Source organism: Lampetra planeri, unplaced genomic scaffold (assembly GCF_965212315.1).
Source record: "Lampetra planeri unplaced genomic scaffold, kcLamPlan1.2.h2 scaffold_218, whole genome shotgun sequence".
NCBI lineage: Eukaryota > Metazoa > Chordata > Hyperoartia > Petromyzontiformes > Petromyzontidae > Lampetra > Lampetra planeri.
This window is the reverse complement of record NW_027614947.1, coordinates 1-16760: the sequence shown is the minus strand read 5'-3', so window position 1 is coordinate 16760 and position 16760 is coordinate 1. Positions and strand designations below refer to the sequence as shown.

General features: G+C 56.1%; 1 protein-coding gene across 1 annotated transcript; it reads right to left on the bottom strand.

The window, feature by feature from the left end:
- Nucleotides 1-13897: 13897 nt before the first annotated feature.
- Nucleotides 13898-16205, bottom strand: LOC144740465 (iduronate 2-sulfatase-like). Its single transcript, XM_078623311.1, has 2 exons — nucleotides 16134-16205; nucleotides 13898-14383 (listed from the first exon to the last, which is right to left on the bottom strand). The coding sequence occupies exon 2, from the start codon at nucleotides 14241-14243 to the stop codon at nucleotides 13926-13928; it is 318 nt and encodes a 105-aa protein (XP_078479437.1). The 5' UTR covers nucleotides 14244-14383; nucleotides 16134-16205; the 3' UTR covers nucleotides 13898-13925.
- Nucleotides 16206-16760: the final 555 nt, after the last annotated feature.

The following is a 16760-nucleotide window of genomic DNA, read 5'->3' as shown; positions in this document are numbered from 1 at the left end:
CACGTCCATTGGTTGGTCATGTCCACTCCCATTGGTTGGTCATGTCCACTCCCATTGGTTGGTCATGACCACGTCCATTGGTTGGTCATGACCACGCCCATTTGTTGGTCATGACCACGCCCATTGGTTGGTCATGACCACGCCCATTGGTTGGACATGACCACATCCATTGGTTGGTCATGACCACGCCCATTGGTTGGTCATGACCACGTCCATTGGTTGGTCATGTCCACGTCCATTGGTTGGTCATGTCCACGCCCATTGGTTGGTCATGACCACGTCCATTGGTTGGTCATGACCACGTCCATTGGTTGGTCATGACCACGCCCATTGGTTGGTCATGACCACGTCCATTGGTTGGTCATGACCACGCCCATTGGTTGGTCATGTCCACGTCCATTGGTTGGTCATGACCACGTCCATTGGTTGGTCATGTCCACGTCCATTGGTTGGACATGACCACGTCCATTGGTTGGACATGACCACGTCCATTGGTTGGTCATGACCACGTCCATTGGTTGGTCATGTCCACGTCCATTGGTTGGACATGACCACGTCCATTGGTTGGTCATGACCACGTCCATTGGTTGGTCATGTCCACGTCCATTGGTTGGTCATGACCACGTCCATTGGTTGGTCATGTCCACGTCCATTGGTTTGTCATGACCACGTCCATTGGTTGGTCATGTCCACGTCCATTGGTTGGTCATGTCCACGTCCATTGGTTGGTCATGACCACGTCCATTGGTTGGACATGGCCACGCCCATTGGTTGGACATGTCCACGCCCATTGGTTAGTCATGTCCACTCCCATTGGTTGGACATGGCCACGCCCATTGGTTGGACATGGCCACGCCCATTGGTTGGACATGTCCACGTCCATTGGTTGGTCATGACCACGTCCATTGGTTGGTCATGTCCACTCCCATTGGTTGGACATGGCCACGCCCATTGGTTGGACATGTCCACGTCCATTGGTTGGTCATGTCCACGTCCATTGGTTGGACATGTCCACGTCCATTGGTTGGTCATGTCCACGTCCATTGGTTGGTCATGGCCACGTCCATTGGTTGGTCATGTCCACGCCCATTGGTTGGACATGTCCACGTCCATTGGTTGGACATGTCCACGCCCATTGGTTGGTCATGTCCACGTCCATTGGTTGGTCATGTCCACGTCCATTGGTTGGTCATGTCCACGCCCATTGGTTGGACATGTCCACGTCCATTGGTTGGACATGTCCACGCCCATTGGTTGGTCATGGCCACGTCCATTGGTTGGTCATGTCCACGTCCATTGGTTGGTCATGGCCACGCCCATTGGTTGGACATGTCCACGTCCATTGGTTGGACATGTCCACGCCCATTGGTTGGTCATGGCCACGTCCATTGGTTGGTCATGTCCACGTCCATTGGTTGGTCATGGCCACGTCCATTGGTTGGACATGTCCACGTCCATTGGTTGGTCATGTCCACGTCCATTTGTTGGTCATGTCCACGTCCATTGGTTGGACATGTCCACGCCCATTGGTTGGACATGTCCACGCCCATTGGTTGGACATGTCCACGCCCATTGGTTGGACATGTCCACGTCCATTGGTTGGTCATGTCCACGTCCATTTGTTGGTCATGTCCACGTCCATTGGTTGGACATGTCCACGCCCATTGGTTGGACATGTCCACGCCCATTGGTTGGTCATGGCCACGCCCATTGGTTGGTCATGACCACGCCCATTGGTTGGTCATGACCACGTCCATTGGTTGGACATGACCACGTCCATTGGTTGGTCATGACCACGCCCATTGGTTGGTCATGACCACGTCCATTGGTTGGTCATGACCACGCCCATTGGTTGGTCATGACCACGTCCATTGGTTGGTCATGACCACGTCCATTGGTTGGTCATGGCCACGCCCATTGGTTGGTCATGACCACGCCCATTGGTTGGTCATGACCACGTCCATTGGTTGGACATGACCACGTCCATTGGTTGGTCATGACCACGCCCATTGGTTGGTCATGACCACGTCCATTGGTTGGTCATGACCACGCCCATTGGTTGGTCATGACCACGTCCATTGGTTGGTCATGACCACGTCCATTGGTTGGTCATGACCACGTCCATTGGTTGGTCATGACCACGCCCATTGGTTGGTCATGACCACGTCCATTGGTTGGTCATGACCACGTCCATTGGTTGGTCATGACCACGTCCATTGGTTGGTCATGACCACGCCCATTGGTTGGTCATGACCACGTCCATTGGTTGGTCATGACCACGCCCATTGGTTGGTCATGACCACGCCCATTGGTTGGTCATGACCACGCCCATTGGTTGGACATGACCACATCCATTGGTTGGTCATGACCACGCCCATTGGTTGGTCATGACCACGTCCATTGGTTGGTCATGTCCACGTCCATTGGTTGGTCATGTCCACGCCCATTGGTTGGTCATGACCACGTCCATTGGTTGGTCATGACCACGTCCATTGGTTGGTCATGACCACGCCCATTGGTTGGTCATGACCACGTCCATTGGTTGGTCATGACCACGCCCATTGGTTGGTCATGTCCACGTCCATTGGTTGGTCATGACCACGTCCATTGGTTGGTCATGTCCACGTCCATTGGTTGGACATGACCACGTCCATTGGTTGGACATGACCACGTCCATTGGTTGGTCATGACCACGTCCATTGGTTGGTCATGTCCACGTCCATTGGTTGGACATGTCCACGCCCATTGGTTGGACATGTCCACGCCCATTGGTTGGTCATGGCCACGCCCATTGGTTGGTCATGACCACGCCCATTGGTTGGTCATGACCACGTCCATTGGTTGGACATGACCACGTCCATTGGTTGGTCATGACCACGCCCATTGGTTGGTCATGACCACGTCCATTGGTTGGTCATGACCACGCCCATTGGTTGGTCATGACCACGTCCATTGGTTGGTCATGACCACGTCCATTGGTTGGTCATGACCACGTCCATTGGTTGGTCATGACCACGCCCATTGGTTGGTCATGACCACGTCCATTGGTTGGTCATGACCACGCCCATTGGTTGGTCATGACCACGCCCATTGGTTGGTCATGACCACGCCCATTGGTTGGACATGACCACATCCATTGGTTGGTCATGACCACGCCCATTGGTTGGTCATGACCACGTCCATTGGTTGGTCATGTCCACGTCCATTGGTTGGTCATGTCCACGCCCATTGGTTGGTCATGACCACGTCCATTGGTTGGTCATGACCACGTCCATTGGTTGGTCATGACCACGCCCATTGGTTGGTCATGACCACGTCCATTGGTTGGTCATGACCACGCCCATTGGTTGGTCATGTCCACGTCCATTGGTTGGTCATGACCACGTCCATTGGTTGGTCATGACCACGTCCATTGGTTGGTCATGTCCACGTCCATTGGTTGGTCATGACCACGTCCATTGGTTGGTCATGACCACGCCCATTGGTTGGTCATGTCCACGTCCATTGGTTGGTCATGACCACGTCCATTGGTTGGTCATGTCCACGTCCATTGGTTGGTCATGACCACGTCCATTGGTTGGTCATGTCCACGTCCATTGGTTGGTCATGTCCACGTCCATTGGTTGGTCATGACCACGTCCATTGGTTGGTCATGTCCACGTCCATTGGTTGGTCATGACCACGTCCATTGGTTGGTCATGTCCACGTCCATTGGTTGGTCATGTCCACGTCCATTTGTTGGTCATGTCCACGTCCATTGGTTGGACATGTCCACGCCCATTGGTTGGACATGTCCACGCCCATTGGTTGGTCATGGCCACGCCCATTGGTTGGTCATGACCACGCCCATTGGTTGGTCATGACCACGTCCATTGGTTGGACATGACCACGTCCATTGGTTGGTCATGACCACGCCCATTGGTTGGTCATGACCACGTCCATTGGTTGGTCATGACCACGCCCATTGGTTGGTCATGACCACGTCCATTGGTTGGTCATGACCACGTCCATTGGTTGGTCATGACCACGTCCATTGGTTGGTCATGACCACGCCCATTGGTTGGTCATGACCACGTCCATTGGTTGGTCATGACCACGCCCATTGGTTGGTCATGACCACGCCCATTGGTTGGTCATGACCACGCCCATTGGTTGGACATGACCACATCCATTGGTTGGTCATGACCACGCCCATTGGTTGGTCATGACCACGTCCATTGGTTGGTCATGTCCACGTCCATTGGTTGGTCATGTCCACGCCCATTGGTTGGTCATGACCACGTCCATTGGTTGGTCATGACCACGTCCATTGGTTGGTCATGACCACGCCCATTGGTTGGTCATGACCACGTCCATTGGTTGGTCATGACCACGCCCATTGGTTGGTCATGTCCACGTCCATTGGTTGGTCATGACCACGTCCATTGGTTGGTCATGTCCACGTCCATTGGTTGGACATGACCACGTCCATTGGTTGGACATGACCACGTCCATTGGTTGGTCATGACCACGTCCATTGGTTGGTCATGTCCACGTCCATTGGTTGGACATGACCACGTCCATTGGTTGGTCATGACCACGTCCATTGGTTGGTCATGTCCACGTCCATTGGTTGGTCATGACCACGTCCATTGGTTGGTCATGTCCACGTCCATTGGTTTGTCATGACCACGTCCATTGGTTGGACATGTCCACGCCCATTGGTTGGACATGTCCACGCCCATTGGTTGGACATGTCCACGCCCATTGGTTGGACATGTCCACGTCCATTGGTTGGTCATGTCCACGTCCATTTGTTGGTCATGTCCACGTCCATTGGTTGGACATGTCCACGCCCATTGGTTGGACATGTCCACGCCCATTGGTTGGTCATGGCCACGCCCATTGGTTGGTCATGACCACGCCCATTGGTTGGTCATGACCACGTCCATTGGTTGGACATGACCACGTCCATTGGTTGGTCATGACCACGCCCATTGGTTGGTCATGACCACGTCCATTGGTTGGTCATGACCACGCCCATTGGTTGGTCATGACCACGTCCATTGGTTGGACATGTCCACGCCCATTGGTTGGACATGTCCACGTCCATTGGTTGGACATGTCCACGCCCATTGGTTGGACATGTCCACGCCCATTGGTTGGACATGTCCACGTCCATTGGTTGGTCATGTCCACGTCCATTTGTTGGTCATGTCCACGTCCATTGGTTGGACATGTCCACGCCCATTGGTTGGACATGTCCACGCCCATTGGTTGGTCATGGCCACGCCCATTGGTTGGTCATGACCACGCCCATTGGTTGGTCATGACCACGTCCATTGGTTGGACATGACCACGTCCATTGGTTGGTCATGACCACGCCCATTGGTTGGTCATGACCACGTCCATTGGTTGGTCATGACCACGCCCATTGGTTGGTCATGACCACGTCCATTGGTTGGTCATGACCACGTCCATTGGTTGGTCATGACCACGTCCATTGGTTGGTCATGACCACGTCCATTGGTTGGTCATGACCACGTCCATTGGTTGGTCATGACCACGCCCATTGGTTGGTCATGACCACGTCCATTGGTTGGTCATGACCACGCCCATTGGTTGGTCATGACCACGCCCATTGGTTGGTCATGACCACGCCCATTGGTTGGACATGACCACATCCATTGGTTGGTCATGACCACGCCCATTGGTTGGTCATGACCACGTCCATTGGTTGGTCATGTCCACGTCCATTGGTTGGTCATGTCCACGCCCATTGGTTGGTCATGACCACGTCCATTGGTTGGTCATGACCACGTCCATTGGTTGGTCATGACCACGCCCATTGGTTGGTCATGACCACGTCCATTGGTTGGTCATGACCACGCCCATTGGTTGGTCATGTCCACGTCCATTGGTTGGTCATGACCACGTCCATTGGTTGGTCATGACCACGTCCATTGGTTGGTCATGTCCACGTCCATTGGTTGGTCATGACCACGTCCATTGGTTGGTCATGACCACGCCCATTGGTTGGTCATGTCCACGTCCATTGGTTGGTCATGACCACGTCCATTGGTTGGTCATGTCCACGTCCATTGGTTGGTCATGACCACGTCCATTGGTTGGTCATGTCCACGTCCATTGGTTGGTCATGTCCACGTCCATTGGTTGGTCATGACCACGTCCATTGGTTGGTCATGTCCACGTCCATTGGTTGGTCATGTCCACGTCCATTGGTTGGTCATGACCACGTCCATTGGTTGGTCATGACCACGTCCATTGGTTGGTCATGTCCACGTCCATTGGTTGGTCATGACCACGTCCATTGGTTGGTCATGACCACGTCCATTGGTTGGTCATGACCACGTCCATTGGTTGGTCATGTCCACGCCCATTGGTTGGTCATGTCCACGCCCATTGGTTGGACATGAGGTCGTGGGTTCAATCCCAGACCCTGAGAGATGTTGACTACCTCGCCTGGTGCACAGGAGGTCGTGGGGAGGGGTGGGGGCTGGGTGGGGAGGGGAGGGTGGGGGTGGGAGGGGAGGGGCTGGTCACCCCGTGGTGCCCTTATAAAACTCAACGTTCAACCTACTCACGCCGGCTTGTGCCCGCCCTCACAGTCGGGCTTATTTGCGGAATACACCACGTTGCCCTGGCCGTTGACTCTGCAGGCCATTGACCGAGCAACCCAACGTGTTCCTACACCAGCTCCCTCCGCAGGACAATGTGTTTTTATTTTTTTATTTCTTTAAGTAGCGACAAAGTGACTGACGGAGCGAGTGGGAGGTGAGAGAGACGCCCAGACCCAGGGCTCGAACCCAGGTTCTGAGTGTGTGTGTCTCAGCGTCTCTGACACGGCCATAAGGAACCCAGACCCAGGGCTCGAACCCAGGTTCTTAGTGGTTCAGTGTCTCTGACACGGCCATTAGGAACCCAGACCCAGGGCTCGAACCCAGGTTCTTAGTGGTTCAGTGTCTCTGACACGGCCATTAAGAACCCAGACCCAGGGCTCGAACCCAGGTTCTGAGTGTGTGTGTCTCAGCGTCTGACACGGCCATCACGAACCCAGACCCAGGGCTCGAACCCAGGTTCTGAGTGTGAGTGGTTCAGCGTCTCTGACCCGGCCATCACGAACCCAGACCCAGGGCTCGAACCCAGGTTCTTAGTGGTTCAGTGTCTCTGACACGGCCATTAGGAACTCAGACCCAGGGCTCGAACCCAGGTTCTGAGTGTGAGTGGTTCAGCGTCTCTGACACGGCCATTAGGAACCCAGACCCAGGGCTCGAACCCAGGTTCTTAGTGGTTCAGTGTCTCTGACACGGCCATCACGAACCCAGACCCAGGGCTCGAACCCAGGTTCTGAGTGTGAGTGTCTCAGTGTCTCTGACACGGCCATTAGGAACCCAGACCCAGGGCTCGAACCCAGGTTCTGAGTGTGTGTGTCTCAGCGTCTCTGACACGGCCATTAGGAACCCAGACCCAGGGCTCGAACCCAGGTTCTGAGTGTGTGTGTCTCAGCGTCTCTGACACGGCCATTAGGAACCCAGACCCAGGGCTCGAACTCAGGTTCTGAGTGTGAGTGGTTCAGCGTCTCTGACACGGCCATTAGGAACCCAGACCCAGGGCTCGAACCCAGGTTCTGAGTGTGAGTGGTTCAGTGTCTCTGACACGGCCATTAGGAACCCAGACCCAGGGCTCGAACCCAGGTTCTGAGTGTGAGTGGTTCAGTGTCTCTGACACGGCCATTAGGAACCCAGACCCAGGGCTCGAACCCAGGTTCTGAGTGTGAGTGGTTCAGCGTCTCTGACACGGCCATTAGGAACCCAGACCCAGGGCTCGAACCCAGGTTCTGAGTGTGAGTGGTTCAGCGTCTCTGACACGGCCATTAGGAACCCAGACCCAGGGCTCGAACCCAGGTTCTGAGTGTGAGTGGTTCAGTGTCTCTGACACGGCCATTAGGAACCCAGACCCAGGGCTCGAACCCAGGTTCTGAGTGTGAGTGGTTCAGTGTCTCTGACACGGCCATTAGGAACCCAGACCCAGGGCTCGAACCCAGGTTCTGAGTGTGAGTGGTTCAGTGTCTCTGACACGGCCATTAGGAACCCAGACCCAGGGCTCGAACCCAGGTTCTTAGTGAGTGTCTCAGCGTCTCTGACACGGCCATTAGGAACCCAGACCCAGGGCTCGAACCCAGGTTCTGAGTGTGAGTGTCTCAGCGTCTCTGACACGGCCATTAGGAACCCAGACCCAGGGCTCGAACCCAGGATCTTAGTGAGTGTCTCAGCGTCTCTGACACGGCCATTAGGAACCCAGACCCAGGGCTCGAACCCAGGTTCTGAGTGTGAGTGTCTCAGCGTCTCTGACACGGCCATTAGGAACCCAGACCCAGGGCTCGAACCCAGGTTCTGAGTGTGAGTGGTTCAGTGTCTCTGACACGGCCATTAGGAACCCAGACCCAGGGCTCGAACCCAGGTTCTGAGTGTGAGTGGTTCAGCGTCTCTGACACGGCCATTAGGAACCCAGACCCAGGGCTCGAACCCAGGTTCTGAGTGTGAGTGGTTCAGTGTCTCTGACACGGCCATTAGGAACCCAGACCCAGGGCTCGAACCCAGGTTCTGAGTGTGTGTGTTTCAGCGTCTCTGACACGGCCATTAGGAACCCAGACCCAGGGCTCGAACCCAGGTTCTGAGTGTGAGTGGTTCAGTGTCTCTGACACGGCCATTAGGAACCCAGACCCAGGGCTCGAACCCAGGTTCTGAGTGTGAGTGGTTCAGCGTCTCTGACACGGCCATTAGGAACCCAGACCCAGGGCTCGAACCCAGGTTCTGAGTGTGAGTGGTTCAGTGTCTCTGACACGGCCATTAGGAACCCAGACCCAGGGCTCGAACCCAGGTTCTGAGTGTGAGTGGTTCAGTGTCTCTGACACGGCCATTAGGAACCCAGACCCAGGGCTCGAACCCAGGTTCTGAGTGTGAGTGGTTCAGCGTCTCTGACACGGCCATTAGGAACCCAGACCCAGGGCTCGAACCCAGGTTCTGAGTGTGAGTGGTTCAGCGTCTCTGACACGGCCATTAGGAACCCAGACCCAGGGCTCGAACCCAGGTTCTGAGTGTGAGTGGTTCAGTGTCTCTGACACGGCCATTAGGAACCCAGACCCAGGGCTCGAACCCAGGTTCTGAGTGTGAGTGGTTCAGTGTCTCTGACACGGCCATTAGGAACCCAGACCCAGGGCTCGAACCCAGGTTCTGAGTGTGAGTGGTTCAGTGTCTCTGACACGGCCATTAGGAACCCAGACCCAGGGCTCGAACCCAGGTTCTTAGTGAGTGTCTCAGCGTCTCTGACACGGCCATTAGGAACCCAGACCCAGGGCTCGAACCCAGGTTCTGAGTGTGAGTGTCTCAGCGTCTCTGACACGGCCATTAGGAACCCAGACCCAGGGCTCGAACCCAGGATCTTAGTGAGTGTCTCAGCGTCTCTGACACGGCCATTAGGAACCCAGACCCAGGGCTCGAACCCAGGTTCTGAGTGTGAGTGTCTCAGCGTCTCTGACACGGCCATTAGGAACCCAGACCCAGGGCTCGAACCCAGGTTCTGAGTGTGAGTGGTTCAGTGTCTCTGACACGGCCATTAGGAACCCAGACCCAGGGCTCGAACCCAGGTTCTGAGTGTGAGTGGTTCAGCGTCTCTGACACGGCCATTAGGAACCCAGACCCAGGGCTCGAACCCAGGTTCTGAGTGTGAGTGGTTCAGTGTCTCTGACACGGCCATTAGGAACCCAGACCCAGGGCTCGAACCCAGGTTCTGAGTGTGTGTGTTTCAGCGTCTCTGACACGGCCATTAGGAACCCAGACCCAGGGCTCGAACCCAGGTTCTGAGTGTGAGTGGTTCAGTGTCTCTGACACGGCCATTAGAAACCCAGACCCAGGGCTCGAACCCAGGTTCTGAGTGTGAGTGGTTCAGCGTCTCTGACACGGCCATTAGGAACCCAGACCCAGGGCTCGAACCCAGGTTCTGAGTGTGAGTGGTTCAGTGTCTCTGACACGGCCATTAGGAACCCAGACCCAGGGCTCGAACCCAGGTTCTGAGTGTGAGTGGTTCAGTGTCTCTGACACGGCCATTAGGAACCCAGACCCAGGGCTCGAACCCAGGTTCTGAGTGTGAGTGGTTCAGCGTCTCTGACACGGCCATTAGGAACCCAGACCCAGGGCTCGAACCCAGGTTCTGAGTGTGAGTGGTTCAGCGTCTCTGACACGGCCATTAGGAACCCAGACCCAGGGCTCGAACCCAGGTTCTGAGTGTGAGTGGTTCAGTGTCTCTGACACGGCCATTAGGAACCCAGACCCAGGGCTCGAACCCAGGTTCTGAGTGTGAGTGGTTCAGTGTCTCTGACACGGCCATTAGGAACCCAGACCCAGGGCTCGAACCCAGGTTCTGAGTGTGAGTGGTTCAGTGTCTCTGACACGGCCATTAGGAACCCAGACCCAGGGCTCGAACCCAGGTTCTTAGTGAGTGTCTCAGCGTCTCTGACACGGCCATTAGGAACCCAGACCCAGGGCTCGAACCCAGGTTCTGAGTGTGAGTGTCTCAGCGTCTCTGACACGGCCATTAGAAACCCAGACCCAGGGCTCGAACCCAGGATCTTAGTGAGTGTCTCAGCATCTCTGACACGGCCATTAGGAACCCAGACCCAGGGCTCGAACCCAGGTTCTTAGTGGTTCAGCGTCTCTGACACGGCCATTAGGAACCCAGACCCAGGGCTCGAACCCAGGTTCTTAGTGGTTCAGTGTCTCTGACCCGGCCATTAGGAACCCAGACCCAGGGCTCGAACCCAGGTTCTTAGTGAGTGTCTCAGCGTCTCTGACACGGCCATTAGGAACCCAGACCCAGGGCTCGAACCCAGGTTCTTAGTGGTTCAGCGTCTCTGACACGGCCATTAGGAACCCAGACCCAGGGCTCGAACCCAGGTTCTTAGTGAGTGTCTCAGCGTCTCTGACACGGCCATTAGGAACCCAGACCCAGGGCTCGAACCCAGGTTCTGAGTGTGAGTGTCTCAGCGTCTCTGACACGGCCATTAGGAACCCAGACCCAGGGCTCGAACCCAGGTTCTTAGTGAGTGTCTCAGCGTCTCTGACACGGCCATTAGGAACCCAGACCCAGGGCTCGAACCCAGGTTCTTAGTGAGTGTTTCAGCGTCTCTGACACGGCCATTAGGAACCCAGACCCAGGGCTCGAACCCAGGTTCTTAGTGGTTCAGCGTCTCTGACACGGCCATCACGAACCCAGACCCAGGGCTCGAACCCAGGTTCTTAGTGGTTCAGTGTCTCTGACACGGCCATTAGGAACCCAGACCCAGGGCTCGAACCCAGGTTCTGAGTGATAGTGGTTCAGTGTCTCTGACACGGCCATTAAGAACCCAGACCCAGGGCTCGAACCCAGGTTCTTCGTAGTGTGAAGCAGTCTCCCCACCTCCGACGAAGCACGGCTGCCCATCTTCTTGGTTCTTTCGGTAAAGTCGCGATGAAGGGAAATAATAAAATAATAAAACATCATCAAATACAATTCTCACGACGTTTCGGCCACAACGCAAGCGGCCGTCCTCAGGTGAAGAACAGGTCTGTCGGAAGACAGCGTCTGAATGAGCACCACCAAGCTTGGCAGCGTATATTTAAGCTGCTGGGTTAGGGGAGGAAGGGCGCCTTGACAAAGCAATTTGCATATCAAGAGGCATTTAGTAATATTTATGGGAAATGCAGATATGGGATTAGTCACTACTTGTGGAATGCGTAGGTGGGTGGGGGGTCTCAAAGTCATATTATGGCCGTGCGTTATGTAGGATTAGCAGCATCAAAGGGAAATAAATATGCGCTGCCAAGCTTGGTGGTGCTCATTCAGACGCTGTCTTTCCGACAGACCTGTTCTTCACCTGAGGACGGCTGCTTGCGTTGTGGCCGAAACGTCGTGAGAATTATTTTATTGTTTTATTTTTATTATTTCCATTCTACGTGACTTTACCGAAAGAACCAAGAAGATGAATCCCTGCAGTCACGAAAGATTTAAATCCGAAAAACAAAAGATGATGATGTTGATGTTAATGATGATGATGTTGATGTTAATGATGATGATGTGAATGACGCTGTCTTTCCGACAGACCCGTTCTTTACCTGAGGACGGCTGCTTGCGTTGTGGCCGAAACGTCGTAAGAATTGTTTTATTTTATTATTTCCCTTCTACGTGGTGGCTTTACCGAAAGAACCAAGAAGTTGTTTTCATTTATTAGATTTTTTTTACCTCTGTGGTGACTTGACCGAAAAAAAACCACAAAGAAGATGAATCCTTGCAGTCACGAAAACTTCTAATCTAGAGTTGACTGCCAAGTCCATTGTCCGTGGTGCTGACATTAACACAAAAAACGCCACTGTTCTTGCTGTGGGTTTAACGCCTGATGATGATTGCTTGCGTTGCAGTCGAAACGTCTGAGAATTGTATTCTATTATGTTTTATTATTTTATTATTTCCCTTCTACGTGGCGACTTTACCGAAAGAACCAAGAAGATGAATCCCTGCGGTCGCGAAAGCTTCTAATCGACACGAAACAGCTCCCACACACACCACGCACGCACACGCACACACGCACGCACACGCACCACACGCCCACCGCACACACGCACACACACACGCACACACACACACGCACACACGCACACGCACACACACGCACACACACGCACACACACCACACACGCACGCGCACACACGCGCACGCACACACACACACGCACACACACACACGCGCACACAGCACGCACCACCGCACACACACGCACACACACGCACACACGCACGCGCACACACGCGCACGCACACACACACGCACACACACACGCACACACACTGCTACAACGTTAACCTTCAAATCTTTTAAGGAGCTCATGGACACGGACATAAATAACAAAAACCGGCAGACACCGTCAAGTGCAAATGTACCAAGAGACACAAAATCTCTCGCCCTCGTGCAGCCTCGGCAGACACTGTCGGAGCGAGTGACGTTGTCAAGCGCCGATGGAATCCTCTGGGCGCTGGAGGAGTGGAGGGGGTGGGGAGGGGTGGGATGGTGGCCAGCACCACGCCCGGCCGCCTTTGTCTCCCCGGGGGCGATGTTGAGTAGACACCGCAGCAGCTGGTACTAATTTGAGGCCGAGTGGACCTAGGGGAGGGCTCGCGAGCGGTTCAGATCAATCGCGAACCGCTGGGCGGTGGCCGTGGGCGGAATTCGTAGCGCCAACCGCTGCACCACCACTCCCCACCACCACCAACACCACCGTAACCACCACCAACACCACCGTAACCACCACCAACACCACCGTAACCACCACCAACACCACCGTAACCACCAAAGGCACAGAGCCCCATGTAGCCTGTGACAGGCTGTCGGGGCAAGTGCTGTTAGCAAGCGGCACCTGTGAAGGATGCTGGGCACTGTGTGTGTGTGTGTCACTGTGTGTGTGTGTCACTGTGTGTGTGTCACTGTGTGTGTGTGTCACTGTGTGTGTGTGTGTCACTGTGTGTCACTGTGTGTCACGGTGTGTGTGTGTCACTGTGTGTGTGTGTGTCACTGTGTGTGTCACTGTGTGCGTCACTGTGTGTGTCACTGTGTGTGTCTGTGTGTGGGTCACACACACACACACAGTGCCCGGCACATTCACCACAATCACCACTATCACCACTATCACCACAATCACCACCACAATCACCACCACAATCACCACCACAATCACCATCACAGTCACCGTCACCGTCACAGTCACCGTCACAGTCACCGTCACCACCACAGTCACCACCACAGTCACCGTCACCACCACCACCACCGCCACCACCGCCGCCACCACCGCCGCCACCACCGCCACCACCACCACCACCGTGAGAGCTTCTCAAACACCTCAATTAACGGCGCCAAACTTGCGCGCGACTCTGGCAGCCAACCTCTTCATGGCTCCCGTGTGCTTCACCACCATCACCTCCTCCTCCTCCACCACCTCCACCTCCTCAAGGTCCACCTCCTCCACCTCCCCCAGCGGTCCACCCTTGCCGCCCCCGTAGCCCGCCGCGCCGGCAAGGTTGCGATCCTCCCCGGGGTCGCGGCCTAGCAAGTAGAACTCGCGGGCGACAGGCCTCGAGAAGTCGCCCCTGAAGGAGCGCGGGTCGAAGGGCACCCAGGCGGAGTAGCGGTAGTGCCGGGTGCGCGCAGAGTAGCCCATCACGCGGATGTCGGCCAGGGAGGGGGAGGTCGGAGTTGGGGGCCGGGGTGAAGGCCGGGACGGGGGTACTGGCTGTACGCGATCTTGTCTTCGTCGTCGTCGTCGTCGTCATTGTTGTTGTCGTCGTTGTTGTTGTCGTCCTGGGGGTGCGTGGGTAGGAAAGGTTGACAGACACACAAAGATCCGCCGCGTGTAGCCTTGACAGGCTGTAGGGGCAAGTGTTGTGTGTGTGTACACACACACAACGTGTACACACACACACACACACGTGTACACACACACACACACAACGTGTACACACACACAAGCGCACACACACACCAACATGTACACATACACACAATGATCCCCCGTGTAGCCTTAACAGGCTGTAGGGGCAAGTGTTGTGTGTGTGTGTACACACACATGCACACACACAACGTGTACACACACACACACACAAGCACACACACACACACACAAGCAACATGTACACACATGCACACACACAACATGTACACACACACATGTACACACACACAAGCGCACACACATACCAACATGTACACACACACACAAAGATCCCCCGTGTAGCCTTAACAGGCTGTAGGGGCAAGTGTTGTGTGTGTGTGTACACACATGTACACACACACACACCCACCCACACACACACACACTCCCACCCACCCACACACACACCCACCCACACGCACACACACACACACACACACACCCACCCACACGCACACACGCACACACCCACCCACACACCCCACCCACACCCACCCACACCCACCCACACCCACCCACACCCACCCACACCCACCCACCCACACCCACCCACACCCACCCACACCCACCCACACCCACCCACACCCACCCACCCACACCCACCCCACCCACACCCACCCACCCACACCCACCCACACCCACACACACCCACCCACACACACACCCACACACCCACACACCCACACACCTGTGAGGGTTTAGAGACGTTGAGGATGAGTGCTGCCCGACTGCGCCCCTCTGTGCACGTGTCCACACACCCACACCCACCCACACCCACCCACACACACACACCTCCACCCACCCACACCCCCACACACACAGACACACCCACCCACACACACACACCTCCACCCACACCCACACACACACACCTCCACCCACACCCACCCACACACACACACCTCCACCCACCCACACACCTCCACACACACACCCACCCACCCACACACCCCCACCCCCACACACACCCCCACACACACCCACACCCACACACCTCCACCCACCCACACACACACACCCACCCACCCACCCACACACCTCCACCCACCCACACACCTCCACCCACCCACACACCTCCACCCACCCACACACCCACCCACCCACACCCCCACACACCCACCCACACCCCCACACACCCACCCACACACCCACCCACCCACACCCACACACCCCCACCCACCCACACACCCCCACCCACCCACACCCACACACCCCCACCCACCCACCCACCCACACACCCCCACCCACCCACCCACACACACACCAACACACACACACCCCCACACACACACACCTCCACCCACCCACACACACCCACCCACACACCCACCCACACCCCCCCACACACACCCACACCCCCCACCCACCCACCCCACACACCCACACCCCCACCCACCCACCCACCCACACACCCACACACCACACCCCCACCCACACACCAGCGAGGGTTTAGAGGCATTGTTGAGGATGAGGTTTGCCCGACTGCGCCCCTCTGTGCACAGGTCCACACACCTCCACCCACACACCCACCCACCCACCCCCACACCCACCCACCCACCCACCCACACACACACACCCCCACCCACACACACACACACACCCACACACCACCCCACCCACCGGTGTAGGTTTAGAGACGTTGTTGTTGAGGATGAGGGCTGCCCGACTGCGCCCCTCTGTGCACGTGTCCACACACCTCCACCCACACACCCACCCACCCCCACACCCACCCCCACACCCACCCACACACCCACCCACCCACCCACTCACACACACCCACCCACCCACACACACACACACACACCCACACACCCACCCACACACCCACCGGTGTAGGTTTAGAGACGTTGTTGTTGAGGATGAGGGCTGCCCGACTGCGCCCCTCTGTGCACGTGTCCACACACCTCCACCCACACACCCACCCACCCCCACACCCACCCCCACACCCACCCACACACCCACCCACCCACCCACTCACACACACACCCACCCACACACACACACACACCCACACACCCACCCACACACCCACCGGTGTAGGTTTAGAGACGTTGTTGTTGAGGATGAGGGCTGCCCGACTGCGCCCCTCTGTGCACGTGTCCACGCTGAACGACGGCACGGGGCACGCCGCCAACGGGGGCAGCGCCAGCAGCTCCACCAGCGTGGGGAACACGTCCACCAGCTCCACCGGGTCGGAATACACGCGGCCTGCAGTCATCATCAGCAGTAGCATCGTCATCATCAGCA

Coding starts and splice junctions, on each gene's coding strand:
- LOC144740465 (XM_078623311.1), bottom strand. CDS start 14,243: ATGGGCTACTCTGCGCGCACCCGGCACTACCGCTACTCCGCCTGGGTG.